This window comes from Poecilia mexicana, unplaced genomic scaffold, assembly GCF_051168715.1.
Source record: "Poecilia mexicana isolate PSO_F unplaced genomic scaffold, ASM5116871v1 scaffold_11, whole genome shotgun sequence".
Taxonomy (NCBI): domain Eukaryota; kingdom Metazoa; phylum Chordata; class Actinopteri; order Cyprinodontiformes; family Poeciliidae; genus Poecilia; species Poecilia mexicana.
The window spans coordinates 11,603,147-11,623,414 of NW_028263380.1; the positions used below are offsets into that span (position 1 = coordinate 11,603,147).

Consider the following 20,268-nt stretch of genomic DNA (forward strand, 5'->3'; position numbering starts at 1 on the left):
TCCAGGGGTGATTCTTTTATTAAAGCATTAAAACACACAGTTACACGCAGGTCAGGTCAGCGTTACGGACGGCTCCGTGTGAACGAACAGGTTGTCATCGTACAGATCTTCGTCCAGGTCGACCTCCTCTTCGGTGAAGTAGGTGGGGAAAGGCGGGTTGAGCAGAGTAGAGCGTCTAGTTGGGAGTACAGTGTCTCTCACCTGCAACGCAAACGCACACACTTAACTAGAAGAACAAAAATCTAATGGATTTTTTCTGAGCGGCAGAAAATAAAATTTCAAATTAACAGGAGTTTATTACTCAGAGAAGCACATTTGCATCATAAGCCGCTATAATGGCATAAAAAGGTCAAGGCAGGCATCATACTCAAACAAATTCATTAAAAATTTGCCAAAAGGCTCGCTGAGGAGCGCTGAAGCAAGAAAAGATGACAAGCTATTCTTTTTTTCTGTTCACAATAAATAAACTGGGGAAGTCCCAAACCAATCTCAAGATTCCACTCAGGCATTTTTAAATGATTAGTATTAAAAGTCTTAGACAAAAACTCAACTTCGCACGACTGCTGATGTACCATCTGCCGTATCCATAATGGAAGCCGTGGAAATGCAAAACGTGCTTTGAATTGTAAATGTCTTCAAAATAATTGCTTGTTTTCAGGTGAAAGGCTTGTAAAACCGAGATGCGCCGACACACATCTCAGCTTTCAAAGCACTGCCTACTATGTCACATATTTATTTTATAAATCAACATTTTTTTCATCAGATTTTTGGAGGGGAAACATTCTGCAACCAGTCTGTTTGCTTGCAGTCAAAAATGGACTGTAATACATATGGTGTAACAGTAGGGGGTGATATGATTGACGTTAACGACATCCATAGTGCTGGACTAAACAGTGGCAGCTCTTGTTTTCCTTTCCACTTAAGCAGCTCTTTGTGCTTTCATTTGGAGTTTAATGTAACAGAATGTGGACAAAGTTAGAAAGATAAAAAAAAAAACTACACCAAAAAGACTGAAATGTTCCTGTAGTATACAAACTAATAGTGTCTATCTTATTGTATTATTCATCTATTTCATATCAACTCACCATAGGTTGGCATGAGAGGTTAAAATGCAACAGAAAATTTCAGTTTTAACAAGGCAGAGATTCAGCATCACAACTCAATATTTAAAGATGCACTGACAAACTGACAAAATCAGAGAAGTGCAGCAAGAGTCACAGCCACACACACATACACACACACACACACACACACACACACACACACACACACACACTGGTGTTTATCTTGAGCTGAATCTCACAAAGTTTGGCGTAAATGAAATTTGTATCTCAGAAGGGAAGCTTTCTGCCCTAAGCATGGCATGAACTGTAGATGCTCCACAGCTCTTGGATCAATGACTAAATACCATTAAGACAAAACCACAGAGAAGTCGGAGCTACCGACTAACACTCAGTAAAAAGCTCCAAGCAGATCAGATAACTCCGATTTTATGCGGATCGGGATGTGAGACGAGCGAACGAAGGAGCAGCAACTTGTTACTTGGAAAATGAGATTTAGTAAAAAAATGATTTTACTTTTGCAATTATACATTTTCGTCTCTTACTTTAACTTTTATTCTTTGCACATCGAGAGCTAAGTGAAACACGGTCCTGTTTCTTGATTCAATTAGAAATCCTCTGCATTTTTCAAGCAACAAAAATCTTTTTTTTTTTCTTACGTAATCTGTCAAGTTTTAAACTGAAGAAAGAAAAAAAAATAGCTGAATGTGACCATAACAGAAAAGAGGGAGGAGGGAAACATTATTGTGAATTTCTGCGGCTGCTGCTCCTCAGGCTACATTGTTTAGTCGATTCTAACAATGACAAACACTCCGCCTGCCAGCGAGGGAACGTGGAAAATGAATGAGCACAGAGGAAGGAGGAGGACCTGCGCTCGAATCCGTTCTGTTCAAGTGGGGAGATAGTGCCCAGTCACGTAACACGCGAGGCCATGAATGAAACCTTAATGACAATGACGGAGGAACAGCCACCGATTGAGGCTAATTTTAAAGCTTCCACTGGATATTCTGTGCAATTTATTGTGTTCCAAACACACGAAGCAGCTCAAGGACCTGAGATCACATTGCAGTGTCTGCACACTGCTTTAAATTCATGCAATAACAATGCAAATAACCATTAGATGGTGATCTGCATGATAAACTAGGAAACAAGTGTGTGTGTGTGTGTGTGTGTGTGTGTGTGTGGGAGGAAAGGAAAACCTTCCTTTAAAGTCCCTAAATGCTCATCCATCATATCCAGAAGATATGATGGATAAACCTTTAGTTTTCCCACATGAATCACTTTAATTTTCCCTGAGCTACACATCAAAGAGACCCTGACAAAGTGTACAAACTACCGGCTCAAATGAGTTGCTAATTAGATGTTCAAATAATAAGGATGCAGAAAAAAAATGCTTAGCAGTTAGCTATAGTGCTAAACTCAGACATAATCCTCATTTGCATTTGGGCATTAAGGTTCATCAGAACAACAAAAACAACCAACGCGTATTTATTATTAACCTGTAGCCTTTGGGGTGTTGCAATCTAAAGGGTGTGTGTGTGTGTGTGTGTGTGTGTGTGTGTGTGTGTGTGTGTGTGTGTATACCAGGTTTTCATATCCTTATGGGAACCTATTTCTGTCTACAATGTGGGTGTTAGATATTTTTTGGTATTATCATTATTACTTTAGTTCATATTCAGTCTAATGTTAATCAGTATTATTGTGATTTTGAGTTTAAAGTTCTCTCTTCCTTATGTGTGTATAAACTGACCTGGAGGTCGCAACTGTCTGTTTCATCTCCATGTGAAACAGTTAACTCTGTGTTTCTCAGACCTTAACAACCAGAATACCTCCTAACTTAAGATGTTAATCTACATCTTTATTGTTAGTTTGACCTAGAGCTGAACTGGGCTCAGACCGTAGATCAGATATCACACCTGGCTGGTTTGTTTAGGTTAAATGTTTTACGACCTTTGTTGTTCTTCCTGACTGCCCCTTTTGGCTGTTCTGCTTTGACAATAAAAGAAGGAGCTCACGTGAAAGCAGATCAGAACTCTCTGTGAACGGCTGATGAGGTTGTTGATGGAGAGTTTTCCTTTTGCAAAAGCTTGTCTATGAAATTCATATACGTTGTCTGTGGTCTTTTTATGTAGGTTCGAGAAAAAGTACCTATCATTTGGTGCCGAAATCCGGGATCTCTCAACCCCCCGCTGACAGGCAGAGGAAGACGCGCTGAATCCGTGCACGGCCAGAGTCAACTGGACCTGGAAAGAAAGACCCAGGAAGCAAAATTCTTCGCTGGGCCAGCGACACATGTCCGACTTTGTCTGCCAGCGGCGGAGTGACGAGATCCGACTGGACAACCCGAAAACTACAGAAACGTAGGTGAATTTTAAAATGACTATTTTAGAGGTTTGAGTATCCTTGTTAAACAGCGTTTTGACTAAAACTCTGGGGTTTGAGTATCCTTGTATGATGTCGCTCTGCTAAAACTCTGAGGTTTGAGTATCCTTGTATGATGTCGCTCTGCTAAAACTCTGAGGTTTGAGTATCCTTGTATGATGTCGCTCTGCTAAAACTCTGAGGTTTGAGTATCCTTGTATGATGTCGCTCTGCTAAAACTCTGAGGTTTGAGTCCTTGTCAAATATCAGCTTGACTAAAGTAAGGTTTGAGTCCTTGTCAGATACCAGCTTGACTAAAGAAGTTATAAGGGTCCCAGTTGACAGAGTTTCAACTAAAGGCAAAAGGAAAGGCTCTTAGAGAGCCTCCTTATTTAGAGGACACCTCTTAAGGGTAAGTCCTCATGAGATAGGAAGTTTATTATTACTGTTCTGTTATTACTGTGCTGATATTGCTGTTTGCTTGCTGCTTTGATGTGTGTGTGCGTGAAAGAGTGGTTGGAGGTTTAAATACTGCTCAGTATTTTACCTCATATAAAACAGTGGGGCTAAACAGCAAACCTCTTGTGGATGCAAAGGCGAGATTCTCCCACTCAAAAGAGTTGAAGTGGAGAATACCACAACAAGGTATTTTTAATTGCTGGCCTACTGAAAAGATCTCCAGTTCATAGGACTCCCTAGGAGTCAACGAACCTGGACTAAATTTAAATAAATAAAAAGCTAAAATTGCAAGTAAGTTGAATAATGGGAAATGCAAATTCTTGTAATTCCTCACTTGTTGAGGGCCCCGATGGGGATGAGAAGTACATGCTGTCCAGATTTCCTGGTAGCATTGTACACATGAAAAAATGGAAAAAGAAATATAAAATAGATGGAAAACTAAAAATTGATCAATGGCAAACAATTGTGGGAATTTTGGAGAGTAGTGTAGAAAGAAAAACTAAAAAGGAGGATGAACTAAGGTGTGCTAAATTATGGTTAAAAGCAGCCATAGACGGGAAAGAACAAATTAAAAAGGTTAAAGATAAAAAAATTTGTAGAAGCAAAAAACCTATTTGTTAGACCGAAAGATAATAAAATCATTCTAAGCACACGGAATGCTGTAATGGTGCAGGGAGTGCAAGCTCCTGCAGCTGCTCCTCCCCTCGCCGCTGCAGCAGCTCCGTCTGCCCCAGTCCCAGCAGCACGACTGTACCCCTCATTAGAGGAAGGTGCACAAAACTTATATGTTTTTGCACCCTGGATCTTGAAAGAGGCCGGAAAAGGGTAGAAGGAATAACGCCTGTAACAGAAGACCCCGATAAGTGGATAGAAGACATGACTGGATTAATCCATTCGTATAGATTAAATGGGGTAGAAGCAGGAGAAGCAGCCATACCCTCATTAGGAAAAGATTGGGTAGAAGTAAGAGGAAATTATACAGGGAAAATAACTAATAATAATATTTTAGCTCCAATTCCATACCCTCCAGGAGCTAACCTCTCTCTCTCTCTGATAATTTAAAAAAAAAAAACAATGGGACCCGTTGTGTGAGAGAGTTAGAACAAATTTCCGTAAAAAGGCAAATTATAGTCATCTGTCAGGAATTAAACAAAAAGTTGGAGAAGACGTGGACGATTTTCGTCTACGATTTGAGAAGGAGTTCAAAGTTCACAGTGGGATCACTTATGATGAAGGACTAGAAAGCGTATATCAACAACAACTAAAAAACGCTTTAATGTCTAGTTTCCGCCCTGAAATTGAGGGCTGGATCAAAAAACACCTGGTTGAATATGATGCTGCCTTAGTCCCATAGCTGATGACGTGGGCACGTCATGCAGAAAAAGTAGTCAAAAAACCAAAAAAAAAACAGGATCAGATGTTTTTCATCTGGAGGATTTTGGAGAAGTAGATACCTCTGAGAAACAGAGGCAGAGGAGGTCACCCTAGGCAGCGACCCCTAAGTCATAAACCAAAGGACAACGATGTCTGTTGGACTTGTGGCAATACTGGCCACTGGCCAAGAAATTGCCCTTCAAAGAATGCTGCACGGGGCAACAAGAGGAATGGTGGAGTGAGGAGACCACAAACAGGAGAAATACACAGCATGATCAGACTCTACCACACCCCAAAAAGTCACACCACCAGACAAAATTGATGAAATGGTGGACACATGTGCAGCTTGTTACACGTTAAATAAATAAATAAATAAATAAATAAAGAAATTGAATTTCGGTATGAAACCAGTGCATGCAAAATAATATTTACTGATACTAAAAATTAGGTTTAAGCCTCACAAGTCAGAAATAATTATTTTTAGGAAACACTGGTGTTTGTTTTGTTTGTTTTGTTTGTTTGTTTTGTTTTTTAGTGTTCCTACACTTTCAAAGAAAAACCAGTTGAGAGACGTCTCACTGAAATAAAAACATGGGAAAAACTTCTTTGTATGCTAAAAGTGGAATTATGACTTTCCTGAAGGAGGAGAAGCTGAAAAATAAAATTAAATAATAAAATTCTCCCCAGAGAACAATGTTTAATATATTGTGTCGTAATCAGATTACAACACCAACTTGGTGAAATGATCCTTTGGCTGTATAACTGGAGGGGTCAGAGGTCAGAGTAAGGAACCGACCTGGATAATATTCCAGCCTCTTGACTCTCTTAGGCCTTTTTGAGAGGAGGGCTGCCCGCTGACCTCACAGTCTGCAGCACTAAGATCGACAAATTTAGAGAAATCCATTGTTCTCTGGTGAAATGTGACTCAGATGAAGTTAACATAAACTTACATTCTACATTTTAAAGGTTAATATTGTACAGGTTAAAAGAAACTACAACTTTTAACATGTTACATGTTAAAAGTTGAATAAGGAAAGGATTTATGATTTCTTAAAATGTTGGGTAATAAGCGGCTAAACACTATACGATCACAAGAGAAAACTTATATGGAAAATGTTTGTAAAAAGAAAAAAGACACAGAAAGACGAACAAACCCTAATAGACTCTTATTTGCTTCTTTCCTTTCCCTCTGTCTGAGCCTCGCTGCGGTGAGTCTGACCTCCGACCTCAACTCAAACCTGTCCTGCCGATCAGATGACGTCCCTTTTTCATCACCAGCCAATGACAGTTGACATGATGATTTCTGCTACCTGAAGGCACTAAGATGTCCGCCGATCCTGATTCCTGGACATCTGGGAACTGCCATGCAGCAAACTACTGTATGGAGTCCTGCTGGACGTTTAGACTGGAACTAAATTCATTGGTGGACAACCTGGACATTCACTAAGGGACGGTCTGGACAACTTATCCAACACCAGAGCTAGTTGGACTGACAGGGAGCTGGAGGAGAGGCGGGGGGAGGACCAGCTGCAGCGACGCCAACAGCAAGAGGGGGAAGCGAGAAGTGAGACAGTGGAGAAATGCGAGATAAGTTATACACACACCACTGTGATAAAGAATGTGCTCACTAATCCTGTTTGCATATAGGAACAATCTACCCAGAAAAGAACATTTTAAAAGGTTTTTAGGTACAATGTTAGATAAAATCGTTCATTTTGTACCCGTTAACTCAGTCCTTAACAGAAGGACCAGTGATCCTCTTAGGGCCCACGGGCCATAGGTTGGGAAACCATGAAGAAGACAAAGTATAATCATTAAAAGTTTAACAAAGAAAAACCAAAATGTAACCCTGCAATTATAATATGTGTCTGCTAAAATATCTTCTATAAACCTATGAGTTCACCTGCACTAACTACTAATCCTCCCAAAGACTTTATAACAGTTAAAGTGATTGTGACACATGGGCAATGCCATGTGTAAAAAGGGGGGAAGAGGGAAAATGGTGAGGTAACTACATACTATATAACTACTAAATTCTTACATAAAATTTTTTTGTTATGAATTTTTGAGTTAACAAATACTGTTAGATGATGATTGATGCTTTTTCTAAATGGGTTGAAATAGTTCCAGCAAAGCACGCAGATGCTTTGACAGTAGCTAAGGCTATCTGCAAAACTATATCCCAACACACGGTATTCCACAGAATGTTTAGATTTAGTGAAGCTCTATATGTGAATCACCCCGACAGCTGATGGTCTAACACCTTTTGAAATAATTCATGGGAGAGCTTACAGATTGCCTCTGTTTGCTCCAGAATACAAAAAGCTGATGAAGATCAGACATTAGCAGATTATATGATCAGGATCCTGAAACAGAAAGAGGTGTTAAATGCAAATTTACTGCCGTCTGATTCTCTTCCCTCGCAGGAAGAGCAAGGTGACTGGGTCTACATAAAGGTCATCAAACGAAAGAATTGGACGAGTCCACGGTGGAAAGGACCGTTCCAGGTGCTGATGACCACACCAACAGGTGTAAAGATTGCTGAAAGACCCAGCTGGATACATCTCAGTCACTGCAAGCTGCAGAGAGTGTTGGATCCCTAATCCGGAGTGGCGGGGAAGGCTGGCTACACAGGGATTCTTGACCAATAGGGCGGTTTGTCTCAACGCCAGTGAAGAAACTCGACAGATCCTCACTCTTTAGTTTGGGGGTTCTAACATCTCTGTACGCCCAGCAGCAATGGGGACTCCATATGCCAGATGGATCTTCTACTGTGCTGTGACTGCAGCATGTCTGATGTTTGGAGAAGGAAGCGAGCCTGAGTTCCACCCACACGACTACAGTACCAATCTGTGGTGGAAACTGATGAACAGAACCGCTTATGAGGGACATGCTGTGAACTGCTACGTGTGTGCGCAGCTGCCGGTTTCCATACACAACTCAGGTCTCCGACCAGGTAACATTACTGACGACAAACAGATGTGTCTCTATGTTCTAAGCACCAGACCGCGCCGCATCCCACCCCTAAGGGGAGACAGACCACGTGAGAAGGACTATTCAGCTGACCTCCGGATGGGAGAGGCTGTGCAAGGACTGTTTCAATTTTTAAATTGTTCACTTGCAGACGATGTACTTCCTTTTCCGTCATCTCAACAAACTATATGGAAAATACCAGAGATCATTTCGTTAGCGGGAGCCAAAGCAGGATCTCTGAGGAACTGTGTTTATAATAATGGACATGTTGTTCTAGGGACGTTGCCCTGGAACTTGTGTAACAGAGTTTACACCTACTGCGAACCGACACAGGATTTCATCGACTGCACAGCCTGCAGGGGTCAAAGGGCGACTCCACACTGCAAAGTCTGGAAGGATAACCCAGACTGTGACAACTTGCTTCAGGAGAGGAGTTTCAACATCACGCATAAGACAAAGAGGAGACAAGTGACAACACTGTGCAGCTCCATAGTGCCAGGAGATTATGGCTCACGGATGTTGGCAGACTGGTACTTCATATGCGGGAATGAAGCATACATGTTCTTGCCGAAAAATTGGGGAGGACTGTGTGCTGTGGTACCTCTAATCAACCCGATTGCGTTCATCAGGAAAGCACAGAATGATCTACACACCCGCTCCAAACGAACAGTTATGTCAGAGGTCAAAAGATGGGGAGGCCTAACAACACATACTGGAGTTCCATGGGAATTCAGGATTTGGAACGGCGGAGAAAAATTCATGCAAAGTCTTTTTCCGTGGGTTGATCTAGGAGAGATTCGGGACCACGTTGAGATAAACAGGTACGGATTACTGCGACTAATCAACATCACATACCAGCTGGCCAATGGCACCATGAAAGAACTGACTGAACTGAGAAACATGGTTATGCAAAACCGTGTTGTCCTGGACTTTCTCACTGCCCCTCAGGGAGGGGTCTGCAAAATCATTGGCCCGACGTGCTGTACTTTTGTGCCAGATGAAGCAGGAACTGGAGGAACTATTTCTGATGCTCTATATGAGCTGGAAGATTTAAAACAGTATGTGGAGAGCGGAACACGCGGCTCATCCTCTTTTGATTTGCTTTCATGGCTTACTTCTGGACCATGGTGGTCCTTGCTGTTAAAGCTCGTGACACCTGTTCTGATTGTTTTAGTTCTGTTCTGTCTTTTCACAAGTTGCATTATTCCTTGTCTACGACATGATGTTTAAAACAGTTAACACAACTGTTATCAACTATCAGTTGGCAAAAGCATCTTATGAGACAACTGAAGAAGACTTGTTCCAAGTTTCTGACGATTTTCTGAACAATGATGAATTTCTGTAATCAATAAACAGATAAATTCATTTGCTGAATGATTCCTACACCGAAAATGTGGAAACAAGTGGTTGAAGAGATGAGTAACCTGCATTTGATTTTTTGTTGTTTCTTTTATTTTTCATTTATTTCATTATATTACATTTATTCATTGTGTATTTTCTGTGTTTAGATTAGAAAAAAAAAACTCTTGCATTTATTGGTTCTTTTCTTTTCTTTTCTTTTCTATGCTTGGCTTTTGCATAAAGTTTACACACATAGTAAAATGATAAAAAGGGGGGAATGTTAGATATTTTTTGGTATTATCATTATTACTTTAGTTCATATTCAGTCTAATGTTAATCAGTATTATTGTGATTTTGAGTTTAAAGTTCTCTCTTCCTTATGTGTGTATAAACTGACCTGGAGGTCGCAACTGTCTGTTTCATCTCCATGTGAAACAGTTAACTCTGTGTTTCTCAGACCTTAACAACCAGAATACCTCCTAACTTAAGATGTTAATCTACATCTTTATTGTTAGTTTGACCTAGAGCTGAACTGGGCTCAGACCGTAGATCAGATATCACACCTGGCTGGTTTGTTTAGGTTAAATGTTTTACGACCTTTGTTGTTCTTCCTGACTGCCCCTTTTGGCTGTTCTGCTTTGACAATAAAAGAAGGAGCTCACGTGAAAGCAGATCAGAACTCTCTGTGAACGGCTGATGAGGTTGTTGATGGAGAGTTTTCCTTTTGCAAAAGCTTGTCTATGAAATTCATATACGTTGTCTGTGGTCTTTTTATGTAGGTTCGAGAAAAAGTACCTATCAGTGGGGTTTCGGGGACCATTGCTCCCTGTGGGGACATTTTCTTGGTAAATTGTTGTTTTTGAGTTAGTGGTTAGGTCTGTGATGATTAGGTTTAGGGTAAAGGTTAAGGTAAGGGTTATGTAGGTGATGGTTAGGATTATGGTAAGGGTTAGGCTGCAGAAATTAATGGAAGTCAATGTGAAGTCCCCACAAGTGATGAAAACACAACTGTGTGTGCACGTGTGTGTGTGTGTGTGTGTGTGTGCGTGTGGGTGTGTGCATGTGTGTGTGTGCATGCTTGTGCGTGCGTGTGCACGTGTGTGTGTAAAATTCAAAGAGCATTTGTATTCATTATTACTTGTCTCCAGATCAAATAAGAGTCCAGGTAAATGCAACACTCCCACGCTGATGAGGTGAGCACAACACGCAGGGTAGGGAGATGGATGCTGAGGGTATTACTAACATCATTAGGCTACACGCTTCCATTTCCCGTCCCATGAGAAATAAATACGCGTGCACCAACACACACACATGCACACACACCCATGCATGCTGCTGATCCAGCACACTGTCAATGAAGATAAATCGCACCATCTTGCAGATGTGACGGTGTTTCACAGGTGCAAGGTCACCCGTCGCAGTCAGATTTCTAAACATGCTGGAGCTGACCGCTGACTTCACACTCCACTTTGTGTGCATGTGTGTGTGTGTGTGAGATTCTGTTTTGCTTTACCTTCAGGACGCAGTTCCGGTGACCAGGGACGGTGCCGTGAACGTACAGCACGTTATACTTGGTATTCACCCTCCATACCTGGAAGGCGGGAATGTGAAAACAAAGCAGATTGGACAAGATTGGATTAATAAAGGAGCGAAGAACAAACAGGCTGAAGGCAGAAATCGCCCGCGCTTGGATCGGCGCTCACCTTCAGTCCGTGAGCCGTGATGTACGTGTTGCCCATCCTGCCAGGCATCTTCTTCCCTTTGAAAACTTTGGCTGGATCCTAGACGCAGATGAATAACACAAATGCTTAAAGTAATGGATAAAGAGAAGCAAACCGCTCGTGTGTGTGGGTGTGTATGAGTTCATATCTTACCCCTCCTGGTCCGGAAGCTCCTGGTCTGCGGTGAGTTTTGGTTTGACCGTGGCTCGCTGGCTGACCTTTGAATCCCCATCGCTTCATCACACCTTGGAAACCTTTACCAATGCTACCAAAATACACAAGAAATTCACCAATACACACACACGCAATATGGAACCGCAGTTACAGTGCTTTAGGAAAGCCTATCCATATGTTAGAATGGCCTAATCAAAGTCCAGACCTAAATCCAAATAGAAAATTAAAACTCTCCATCCAGTCTGACTGAGCTTGAGCTACTCCTCAAAGAATAGACAAAAAACTGGTAGCTGTAATTGCAACAGAGAGGTTTTCTAAAAACAACTAAATCACAGGGATTGGATATAAATGCACACCGCACTGTTCAGATTGTCATTATTCTCTTTTCTTTCCAAATTACACACCATCTTGTTAGGTATACATACTCTTTCAAGGCATTTCAATGGATTTAAGTAGATTAGTTGGTTCAGTGGAGAAAACTAATTAGACAACAGATTTAAATTTGTATGTAAAGTGAAATTTGCCGAAACAAATTAATTGGCAAGAACTGGAAAAGAGAGCACCAAAACGGGAAGACGTGCAAAAAATCCCCAACAAAAACCAAAAACCAAACTCACGATTTAGCTGTGACGTCTACATATTGGCCCGGACGGAAATGTGCTGCATACAGAGGCGTGCCTTTACACGAACGACACAAAATAAAGGAGTTAATATCCAGAATTCCAGCTGAGTGTATAAAAGCAGGAGCAAATTCCTACCCATACCTGGTTTAATGATCGCATTGTCAGACACTTTAAAGATGGTGAGTTTCTGTTTAGGGGGAACTCCTGCATTCCTGAACATCTCCATTTGTTCCTCTGACCTCTGCCGATCATTGTGACGGGAAGGAGGAAAGAAGAAAAGAAAAAAAATCGAGATTGATGGATAGAGGCAGGAGAAGTAGGAAGCAGTGAGCAGCAACAGTTGGACTTTTGAAATATACCATCATCCTGTTACGTCTGTACGGGAGCCAAAGAGACACGCTCGCATGCAGACGCAAGCAGTCTTGGCAGCGAGAGTCTCTCTGACATTTGCTTTCGCTCCCCTCGCTCTCAAACTCGGCGCCTCCAATCACTCCAGAACTCTCCCTCTTCCCTTCTGTTAACTGGAAATCAGTCTGCCAAAGCTGCTCCCTCCAGCTGACGCTGACTGAGGAGTGATTTTGGCTGTGAGGAGGGTTTTAAAGCATCTCCGCCACTGAAGCCCCGACACTGATCCATCAGGCATCCGTCGAGCCGCAATGAATGAACTGCACCTTCGTTTATTCAGTCTTGCGCCGCTGTTTTTCCATCTCACGACAATTAATTTCTTACCGTGCACACGGCACGAGTGGATTGGCTTTGAAAAACTAATTTTTTTTAACACGTGACAGAGGATGGATACGCTGCGTATGTTCACAATGTGAGAAAAATGGTACCAAAAAAAAAAGTATACAGTCATTCAGGTTATCTGGTTTTGAAATGCATTTTTTTTTTTTTTTTTAGGAATTTTTGGAACTGAAATTAAAAATATTTCAGTACTAAAACAACTTTTTCATGTTAACTGGGACAGAAGCAATTGGACTCCAACAAGTTTAACATGAAGTTAGTAATAATCAGCGACTAGATTGACTTTAAACAGGCTTAAATGAAAGTTGAAGCTTGGCATAGATAAGAGAATGAAAGTTAAGATCCACTCACTGGCCACTTTATTAGGTACACTTTACCAACACTACTTGGCTTGTAGGCTTGTCATCTTCATCGGGTCCAGATGCCTAAAGCTATTGCTCTCCGTCCATGTGACTGACAGATTAACTTTGTGTTAACAAGCAATTACACTGAAATACCTCATAAAACGGTCGATAATACACTACGCTAATGTCGAAGGCAACAATAATTTTCTGAGTCTTCGTTTGCTCGGAGGCCTCAGGACTTCTGTGGTTTTGCAGTCACCAGCAGAATATCCGGTGTTGCTGAGATGCCTTCACGAAGGCGCCGCGGCTCCGGAGGGAAACTAAAACGGGCAGATTGCGAAGCAGAAGCTCGTCTTTTATTTTGGGATGGCGCCAAATCAGCTCTGTGGGGAAAGACTAATAAAGATGCGTAAAACGGGGATTAAACAGAAGCGGCGAGAAGAAGCCTTAAACAAAAGTATGGTAATTCAGGAATTCCAGGAGTCGCATTCGTTATCGCGCTGCAAACCGAGTCCTTTGGAGAATTTCAGGAGACAGATGAATAAGCTGCTGGATTTCAAAAACGTGCTGTTGTGTCTTTTTGAAGAGAAAAAAATAAACAAATATATCAGTGTGTTTCCAAGAACAAGAGCAACAACAAATGCCTTATGAACAGAACCAAAAGAAGGCAATAAAAATACTCCATTCCATTTTGCACACAATTCTCAAAGCAGCACATAAAACGCTGCGATTATGACAATTTCAACACTTACATGGAACGGTGACACGTTCTTCCCTCCTACTACAAGAGCAGCAGTGTGTCCATCAAACTCTTCTTTGGGGAGACACTTTATTACGTGGCAATCTTGCACCTGGGAGACAATATTGCAAGAAAACTGAGGAAGACAATGTCAGCAAAGCGTCTGATTAAACACCTGCCTGACTGCAGTTTGCACTGCTGCTCAGCCTGGTCCTTGTGAGCAGTGGACATAAATAGCTGAGCAATTAGACGGAAGTCCCTGTTGTAAAGCGTTAATATTCATCCACAGGGTTAATTTGCTCTCCCAGCATTTGGTCTAATCTAAATGGACGGCATCAAATCACGACACACATGCGCCTCCGTATGCAGTGCGTTACATAAGGATGCAATAAAAACAGATGGGTTTTTTTTTACAAGTTAAAATGAGCCTCTAATCCAAAATATTTAATTAAGTAAGCGAAGCGAGTATGTAGGTACAACTAATTATAGAGCACCTTTCAAGAAAAATCTTGAAGCGCTTCAATAAACAGATTTAAAGAGGTGCATTTTTTTAACGCCCTGATAAAAAAAAAAACACGTGGCGATACTTTCAAACCACGAACACAAACTGAAAATTTTAACGTATTTTACAAAAACCCCAAATGTTACAGCAGGAAAGTGAATTACTTGCACAAACTGAATGGGCATTTTCTTTCAACTGGAACAAAAGACGACAAAATAGGAAGATTTTGAATTCGCCAAGAGAAAATATTCATATCTTGCTTAGTTAATTTTTCCACTTTGCAATCATATTTTAATGTATTTTCTCAGGATTATACTTGAAGTGTACTGTACGTACGCCTTATTTAAAATACATATGTACTTACTGTACTGTAGGCCTCTATATGCACACATTCTATATGTTACTACCCACTGCAATCTAACGCTCCACGTGTTTAAGCCACTTTGTAAACTCTAACTTTTCAATGCTTTTAACGTTGAGCAGGACAATCCTGATACGATCTTTCCAATCTACTTTAATAAGTGCTGGTTGGAAAACATGGTGTGCCCAATGAGCAGGCTGTCTGCGTTGCCGTTTAAACATGATCAGAAACACCTTTCACAAAGGCAGACTGTGGAACAATCAAACGGAGCATGAAGAGATGCTTTCATTGTTATATTTTCCGCCTTTAGTGTCAGTAAAGCCAGTCATTCTTTCAAAGAAAATTGGTTTGGTTTCTTTTTTTTTCCACCGTTGCTCATTTCCCTTCAGATAACAAGAATTCATGCTTATTTTGATGCAAAGCAGACATAAAAAGTGTTTTTTTTTTGTTTTTTTTGTACTACCTGCAACAGCGTGACTACGTGTCTTTCTCCTGTTTTAGTCCAGATAGGAGCCATCCCCAGCTTGACAGCGACTAACCCAACTCGGCGACTTCCTGCGGAGAGGACAGATGAAAAGCTGGTGAGGACAGCTGATGGGAACGGCGGTCCTGATGAACGGAGCGCTAACCGATCACGGCTCCTACCTTCTGTCCAGTCCTGTCGCGGCCAGGGCTCGTCTCTGAGAGGGTTGAGCTTCGAGGCTGTCTGTTTTCTGTATTCCTCTGCCATGAGGTTTCTCAAGTACGTCTGGTTGTCCTCTGTGAGGTGCTCTTCGAACCACGTCGTTTTCTTTAAAGTCCTGACGCAACCCAACAGCTGGACGGGGCTGAAGGAGAGAAGGCAAGAAAGATTCTGAATCGGCTTTAATTCACAAGATTTTGTGCATAAACAAGGAATTTCACATGATACCTGACAATAAACATAAATATATGAACTTTCGAGGAGTTGGAAGATAAAAACGAATATATGCACACCGAATATCTTGAAAAACAGTGCAAATACACTTTTCTTATTTTAGAGCTGAGTAGATGATTAAAGTGGCTTTATGGTGTTTGTTGTGTCCATCAGAGAGAGACTGTGGGAAGAAGTAGTCTAAACAGTTAGTGTCCAGGATGTGTGGGGTCTGCAGGGATTGCAGCTGCCCCTAACTAGAGGCAAGTTGCAATATATTGACACTTTGGAATAAAGAAATAATGATAAATCACTGCTTGCATTTCAGATTATTGCAGCTCAACAAATCAGCCATTGACTAAAATCAGGCGCGCTGAAGCTGAAGCAGAAGCAGAAGCAGTGTGCCATAGGGAAACACTGTCCTAAAGCATCCCTAATGAAGATTATACCATTTTATTTGTCAAATTCAAATTGATCACTGGTAGACATCCAAGCAAAATTAATGCAATAAAAAAACAGATTTGAAATGACAGAACTTTAAAAATTTTACTGAATATTCAACTTTTCTCCCCCAAGAACAACATAAATATATATATTGAGTAAAATATTCCAAACCTTCAGACTCATACATTTAAATCAGGGTTTGAAATGAAAAAAAAAAAATCTTGCTGCTCCCTTTAAAAAAAGAAAAGAAAAAAAAAGTCCAATTTGACACACAAACCAAACAACAATAATTCTTCAAACCTCTCAAGATTGCTTTCTACATTTTTGCCAGACCCTTTCAGACACCAACCTCTTCCTGGGCCTCATCAACATCCTCTGTAAGAAAAGCGGCCTCAATACCCCAAGGTACTAGAAATCATCTGTGCATGTAATGGAAGGATACACAGTGCATCTAGAGGACGTGGCCTCAGTACCCCTGTGGGAAGCGGTGTGCTATGCGCATACTTCCATGAAATCTGGTAGTTCTGCCAGAAAACGCTGTGCTATTTGTAACCAATCTAAAGTTGAGTCAATGTTCAACATTTCAAACTACAGGTTTATTCCTTTAAATGCCTGTTCATTTTCTAATTTAGAAGATTCCTGGGATTTTGCTGCCATAGAAACAGGAACACATTATAGAAGATAACCACCACAGGGAGACTAACTTCTAGCAACTAATTTCCAGCTGTCATTGTGATTTAATTGGTAGAGAGACCAGTTAAAATATCTATTAAAACCTTGTGAGGATGACCTAATATCCCAGACCAATTGATTATCCGGAAAACTATAGATTATGCCATTAAGTTGCACAAGTACCATCCAAACTTCCCTCATATCTAAACATATAGCTTCAGATCGAAAACATTCTTTGCTCAGGTCATTTATTTCATTGTCCAAAACTCAATATGTCTCATCTGGACCTTTTCGATTCAGTAAAGCCAGTAAATGAAAACAAAAATCGACTGATATCTTCTGAGTACCGCCCTAACTCATTAAGTCTTAGAACGGTTTTCTCATCCCAACATGTCTTTAGTATCTGAGCATTAGACGACTGGAGGTGGACAGTTCCAAAGCTCTGGGCTGGGTAGGTGTCCCTTCTGCGGCACAGCTAATTGAATTGGCTGAATTATCTTCTCGTTTTTGTCACAAACTTCTGCAGGAGCCTGATAATGGCCCATTCATTTCAATTTGGAGAGAAACTTCTAAAGTATCTGAAACGCCGGTCCTCTAGGACCACAGTTGCTTTTAACCTGCTTTTACATGCGCAGCGAGGTAATTCAACCCGAGGGTGTCTTAAAGCAAGTCTCAAAAAGAAAAGAAACATTCCCCCCCCCCAAAAAAGACAAAGAATCAGAAAGCCCTTAGGTGCAACATTCAATATGCAGAGGAAGTGAGTAGAGAAAGATTTCTACTGAATAATAAGTTTATAACTGATTACAGTGTTGATTTGTTTTTGCGCTATTCACATTTTCTTTGACTTCATTAGGGGAGAATTATGTAAACACAATTTCTGTTGCCATTTATCCGCTGATTAGCAACAAATAGCAGGGAGGTGGGAGGGGAGTAACATTATAGAAGTCCTTCACAGCTTTTTCGGGCTGGTTTTCCATAAGAAGCCTTTAAAAATGCTGATCAGAAAGCTGCATTAGAAGGAATTTTATCTCACTAAACCGTATGAATAAGTCATTGGCACAAAAAAAAAAAAAAAATATATATATATATATATATGCAGTCTTTCTGAGCTCATTACACAAATACAAGCGTCCAAGATGGATAGGAAAACAGGTTTAGCTTTTCAGAGTTTAGTGTGAGTAAGTGTGTCAGCACAGTTTGTCACCAAAAAGATGAACTGCGCACATGAGTCATTACTGCTGAGCTATTTGAGTCGTCTCCGCTAACTGTGTGCGCGGAGCTTTTTTTCCAAAAGTTGCAGAATGCTGCCTGAGGTTAGACGCATTGCATGTCTGCGATGCATTCCCAGCTTTTTACTCTTATTTGAACCTTTAAGGCTGTGCACGCATGTGTTACTGTGAAGACTATATTCAGCAACTCGAAATAATTTTACTTCACCCTGCCTTAATCACATTTAAATAAGTATGTGAGTCAGATTTATACGAAACACATACCTATATTTTAATAGATTGCTTTTGTCTATTGCCAGTTTTTTTTTTTTTAATAAGAGCTTTATTTTTGGCACTTTATACATATATTCAAGTCCAAAACTGGTACTATGTTACACTTTTTTTTTAGTAAAATTAATATAAAAATTAATAGTAAAAATTATTATACTTTTTTCTTTTTCAGAATCACCTGCCTTTTTTTATTTTTACTATCCTAAACAACAAGGTAGGTTTATCTTTCCAAATGCCAACCTCTGAAGTTAGTTTTTTGTCATTTCATAACACTACATTGTCTCCTAATCCTATTGAGAACCTGAGATTTTTCTTAAACATGATATTTACAGTGAAGGGAAACAGTTTGCTGTTTTGTGCAAACTGGTGACCATGGTTACTCTACAAGCTGATCATAAGGTAATCAAGTTGAGTGTTGAAAAGAAAAGTATCAAAATTGGTCACTGACTCTTTTTGAAATAGCAGAAATGTTTATTTGTACATTTTGAGTTGTGTGCTCATTATTGTCTAATTTAGTTGCATAATAAGTCTACATAATAATGCTTGCCCAATAACTGTGCACACAGATATTTTCCCCAACAACATCAAAATCTCACTTTCACTTTTTAAAATATTCAGTAATAAAACAACTGTGCAAACAATGACATCAGAAACATTTTTCAAGCAAAGGTTTTCTATAATATAAAGACTTATTAGATTATCAGTCTAAAAATTCTGGAGGCAAGTCCTTGAATATGATTACAGAGCTGTGCTGCTTGAAGCTTTCAATGTGCTTGGGAACTAAATCAAGGCATGTAAAACCCGAACATAGCCCTGGAAGGTGGATTCTTACATGTAAAAACTGCTCACAGCACTCCTTTTGGTTGAATTATGGTTATATCTTATGATTCAAATCCGTCTGGAATTAAGCAGAGGGATTAATTTCAAAATATATTATTAATTCTTCTGGAAACTGGGGCAGCAGCTTAAATACTGTTATTAATAAATACCCCATCAAATAAATAACCTCCCCCCACGAAATAATTAAATATTAATTTAGTTTGTTTTAATTTCATGAGTGAGTATATTTATATGATTAATTATTAATATTTATTACATTTTGAATTATATAGTTCTTAAATCAACGGCATCATAGGACTAATGAGTGTTCATAGCTCTGCTATTATAGCTGTATATTATAGCTAGTAATTTCTGACAGAATAAAAGTGTTCAGTTTAGTTTTTAAGCTACACCAATAACTGGCGATATGACTGAAAACATATTTCAGTATCCCAGCCCCAAACATTGACATATGTCTTACGATCCCAATACTATATTAAATGTTAATGTAAAAATGATCAGTATTTTCACCATAAAGAGACTCGCCTTCAAAGCAATCAGGGATGAGTTCTTAGCACAATTAGCCAGTTAGCATCTTTACCTTTCAGCAGCTGCCCGAGGAGAAATGAGCTGTGCTCCCCGCTGGAGAAGAAGCCGACAGCCCAACTTTGCCAGCATCTTCATTCTTCGCACTCATTCATAAATCTGACACCAGAAAAAGTAAATTAAGTTATGTTATCGGTTTAAGCATGAAAACACATGCTTTTGTCTTCGTCCACTTACCTAATGTCACCCCTACCATTTCCGGTACGTTAGCAAAATAGTTCCGCAGGACTACGGTCAATGCAAAAGGTTCCCTATCACATTAGAACTGTACAACAGCGGTTTAAATCTTTATCGCTTACTTCTGAATCCAAAAATATAATAAACATTGATGCTAACAATATACAGCTTTAGTTTCACATAATTTTACTTTTATTTTTACATGTCGTTATTATGTTGTACTTTGGATATAGGTATTCTTCTTTCTTTTGTGTTATTTCCAAAAATCCTATGTTTGACTCTAGCATTAAAATCAAATAAAAGAAAAGTTGAAAAATAGAATTAAACATTTACAACTGGTTTGAAATAGATTAACTTAGACGCTCTTAGGTCATCATTACTG

At 40.0% G+C, this 20,268-nt stretch overlaps 2 protein-coding genes and 1 pseudogene across 2 annotated transcripts; 2 read left to right on the top strand and 1 right to left on the bottom strand.

Annotated features, from left to right (window-relative positions):
* Positions 1-19,965, bottom strand: mrpl3 (mitochondrial ribosomal protein L3). Its single transcript, XM_014992441.2, has 11 exons — positions 19,887-19,965; positions 19,705-19,808; positions 15,423-15,604; positions 15,241-15,332; positions 13,928-14,026; positions 12,229-12,328; positions 12,082-12,142; positions 11,444-11,555; positions 11,273-11,350; positions 11,083-11,160; positions 1-201 (listed from the first exon to the last, which is right to left on the bottom strand). The coding sequence occupies exons 2-11, from the start codon at positions 19,785-19,787 to the stop codon at positions 52-54; spliced, it is 1,035 nt and encodes a 344-aa protein (XP_014847927.1). The 5' UTR covers positions 19,788-19,808; positions 19,887-19,965; the 3' UTR covers positions 1-51.
* Positions 4,008-6,144, top strand: LOC148156414 (uncharacterized; annotated as a pseudogene).
* Positions 7,652-9,553, top strand: LOC148156415 (uncharacterized). Its single transcript, XM_088010199.1, has 2 exons — positions 7,652-8,955; positions 9,495-9,553. The coding sequence occupies exons 1-2, from the start codon at positions 7,995-7,997 to the stop codon at positions 9,551-9,553; spliced, it is 1,020 nt and encodes a 339-aa protein (XP_087866325.1). The 5' UTR covers positions 7,652-7,994.
* Positions 19,966-20,268: the final 303 nt, after the last annotated feature.

What these genes read in the sequence shown, in the direction of transcription:
- LOC148156415 (XM_088010199.1), top strand. Translation starts at nt 7,995, where the DNA reads ATGGGGACTCCATATGCCAGATGGATCTTCTACTGTGCTGTGACTGCA. An exon ending in ACATACTGGAGTTCCATGGG is followed by an intron (nt 8,956 to 9,494) that starts AATTCAGGATTT and finishes CTATCAGTTGGC; the next exon opens with AAAAGCATCTTATGAGACAA.
- mrpl3 (XM_014992441.2), bottom strand. Translation starts at nt 19,787, where the DNA reads ATGAAGATGCTGGCAAAGTTGGGCTGTCGGCTTCTTCTCCAGCGGGGA. An exon ending in ACGTAGTCACGCTGTTGCAG is followed by an intron (nt 14,027 to 15,240) that starts GTAGTACAAAAA and finishes ATTGTCTCCCAG; the next exon opens with GTGCAAGATTGCCACGTAAT. An exon ending in TCACGGCTCACGGACTGAAG is followed by an intron (nt 11,161 to 11,272) that starts GTGAGCGCCGAT and finishes CCCGCCTTCCAG; the next exon opens with GTATGGAGGGTGAATACCAA.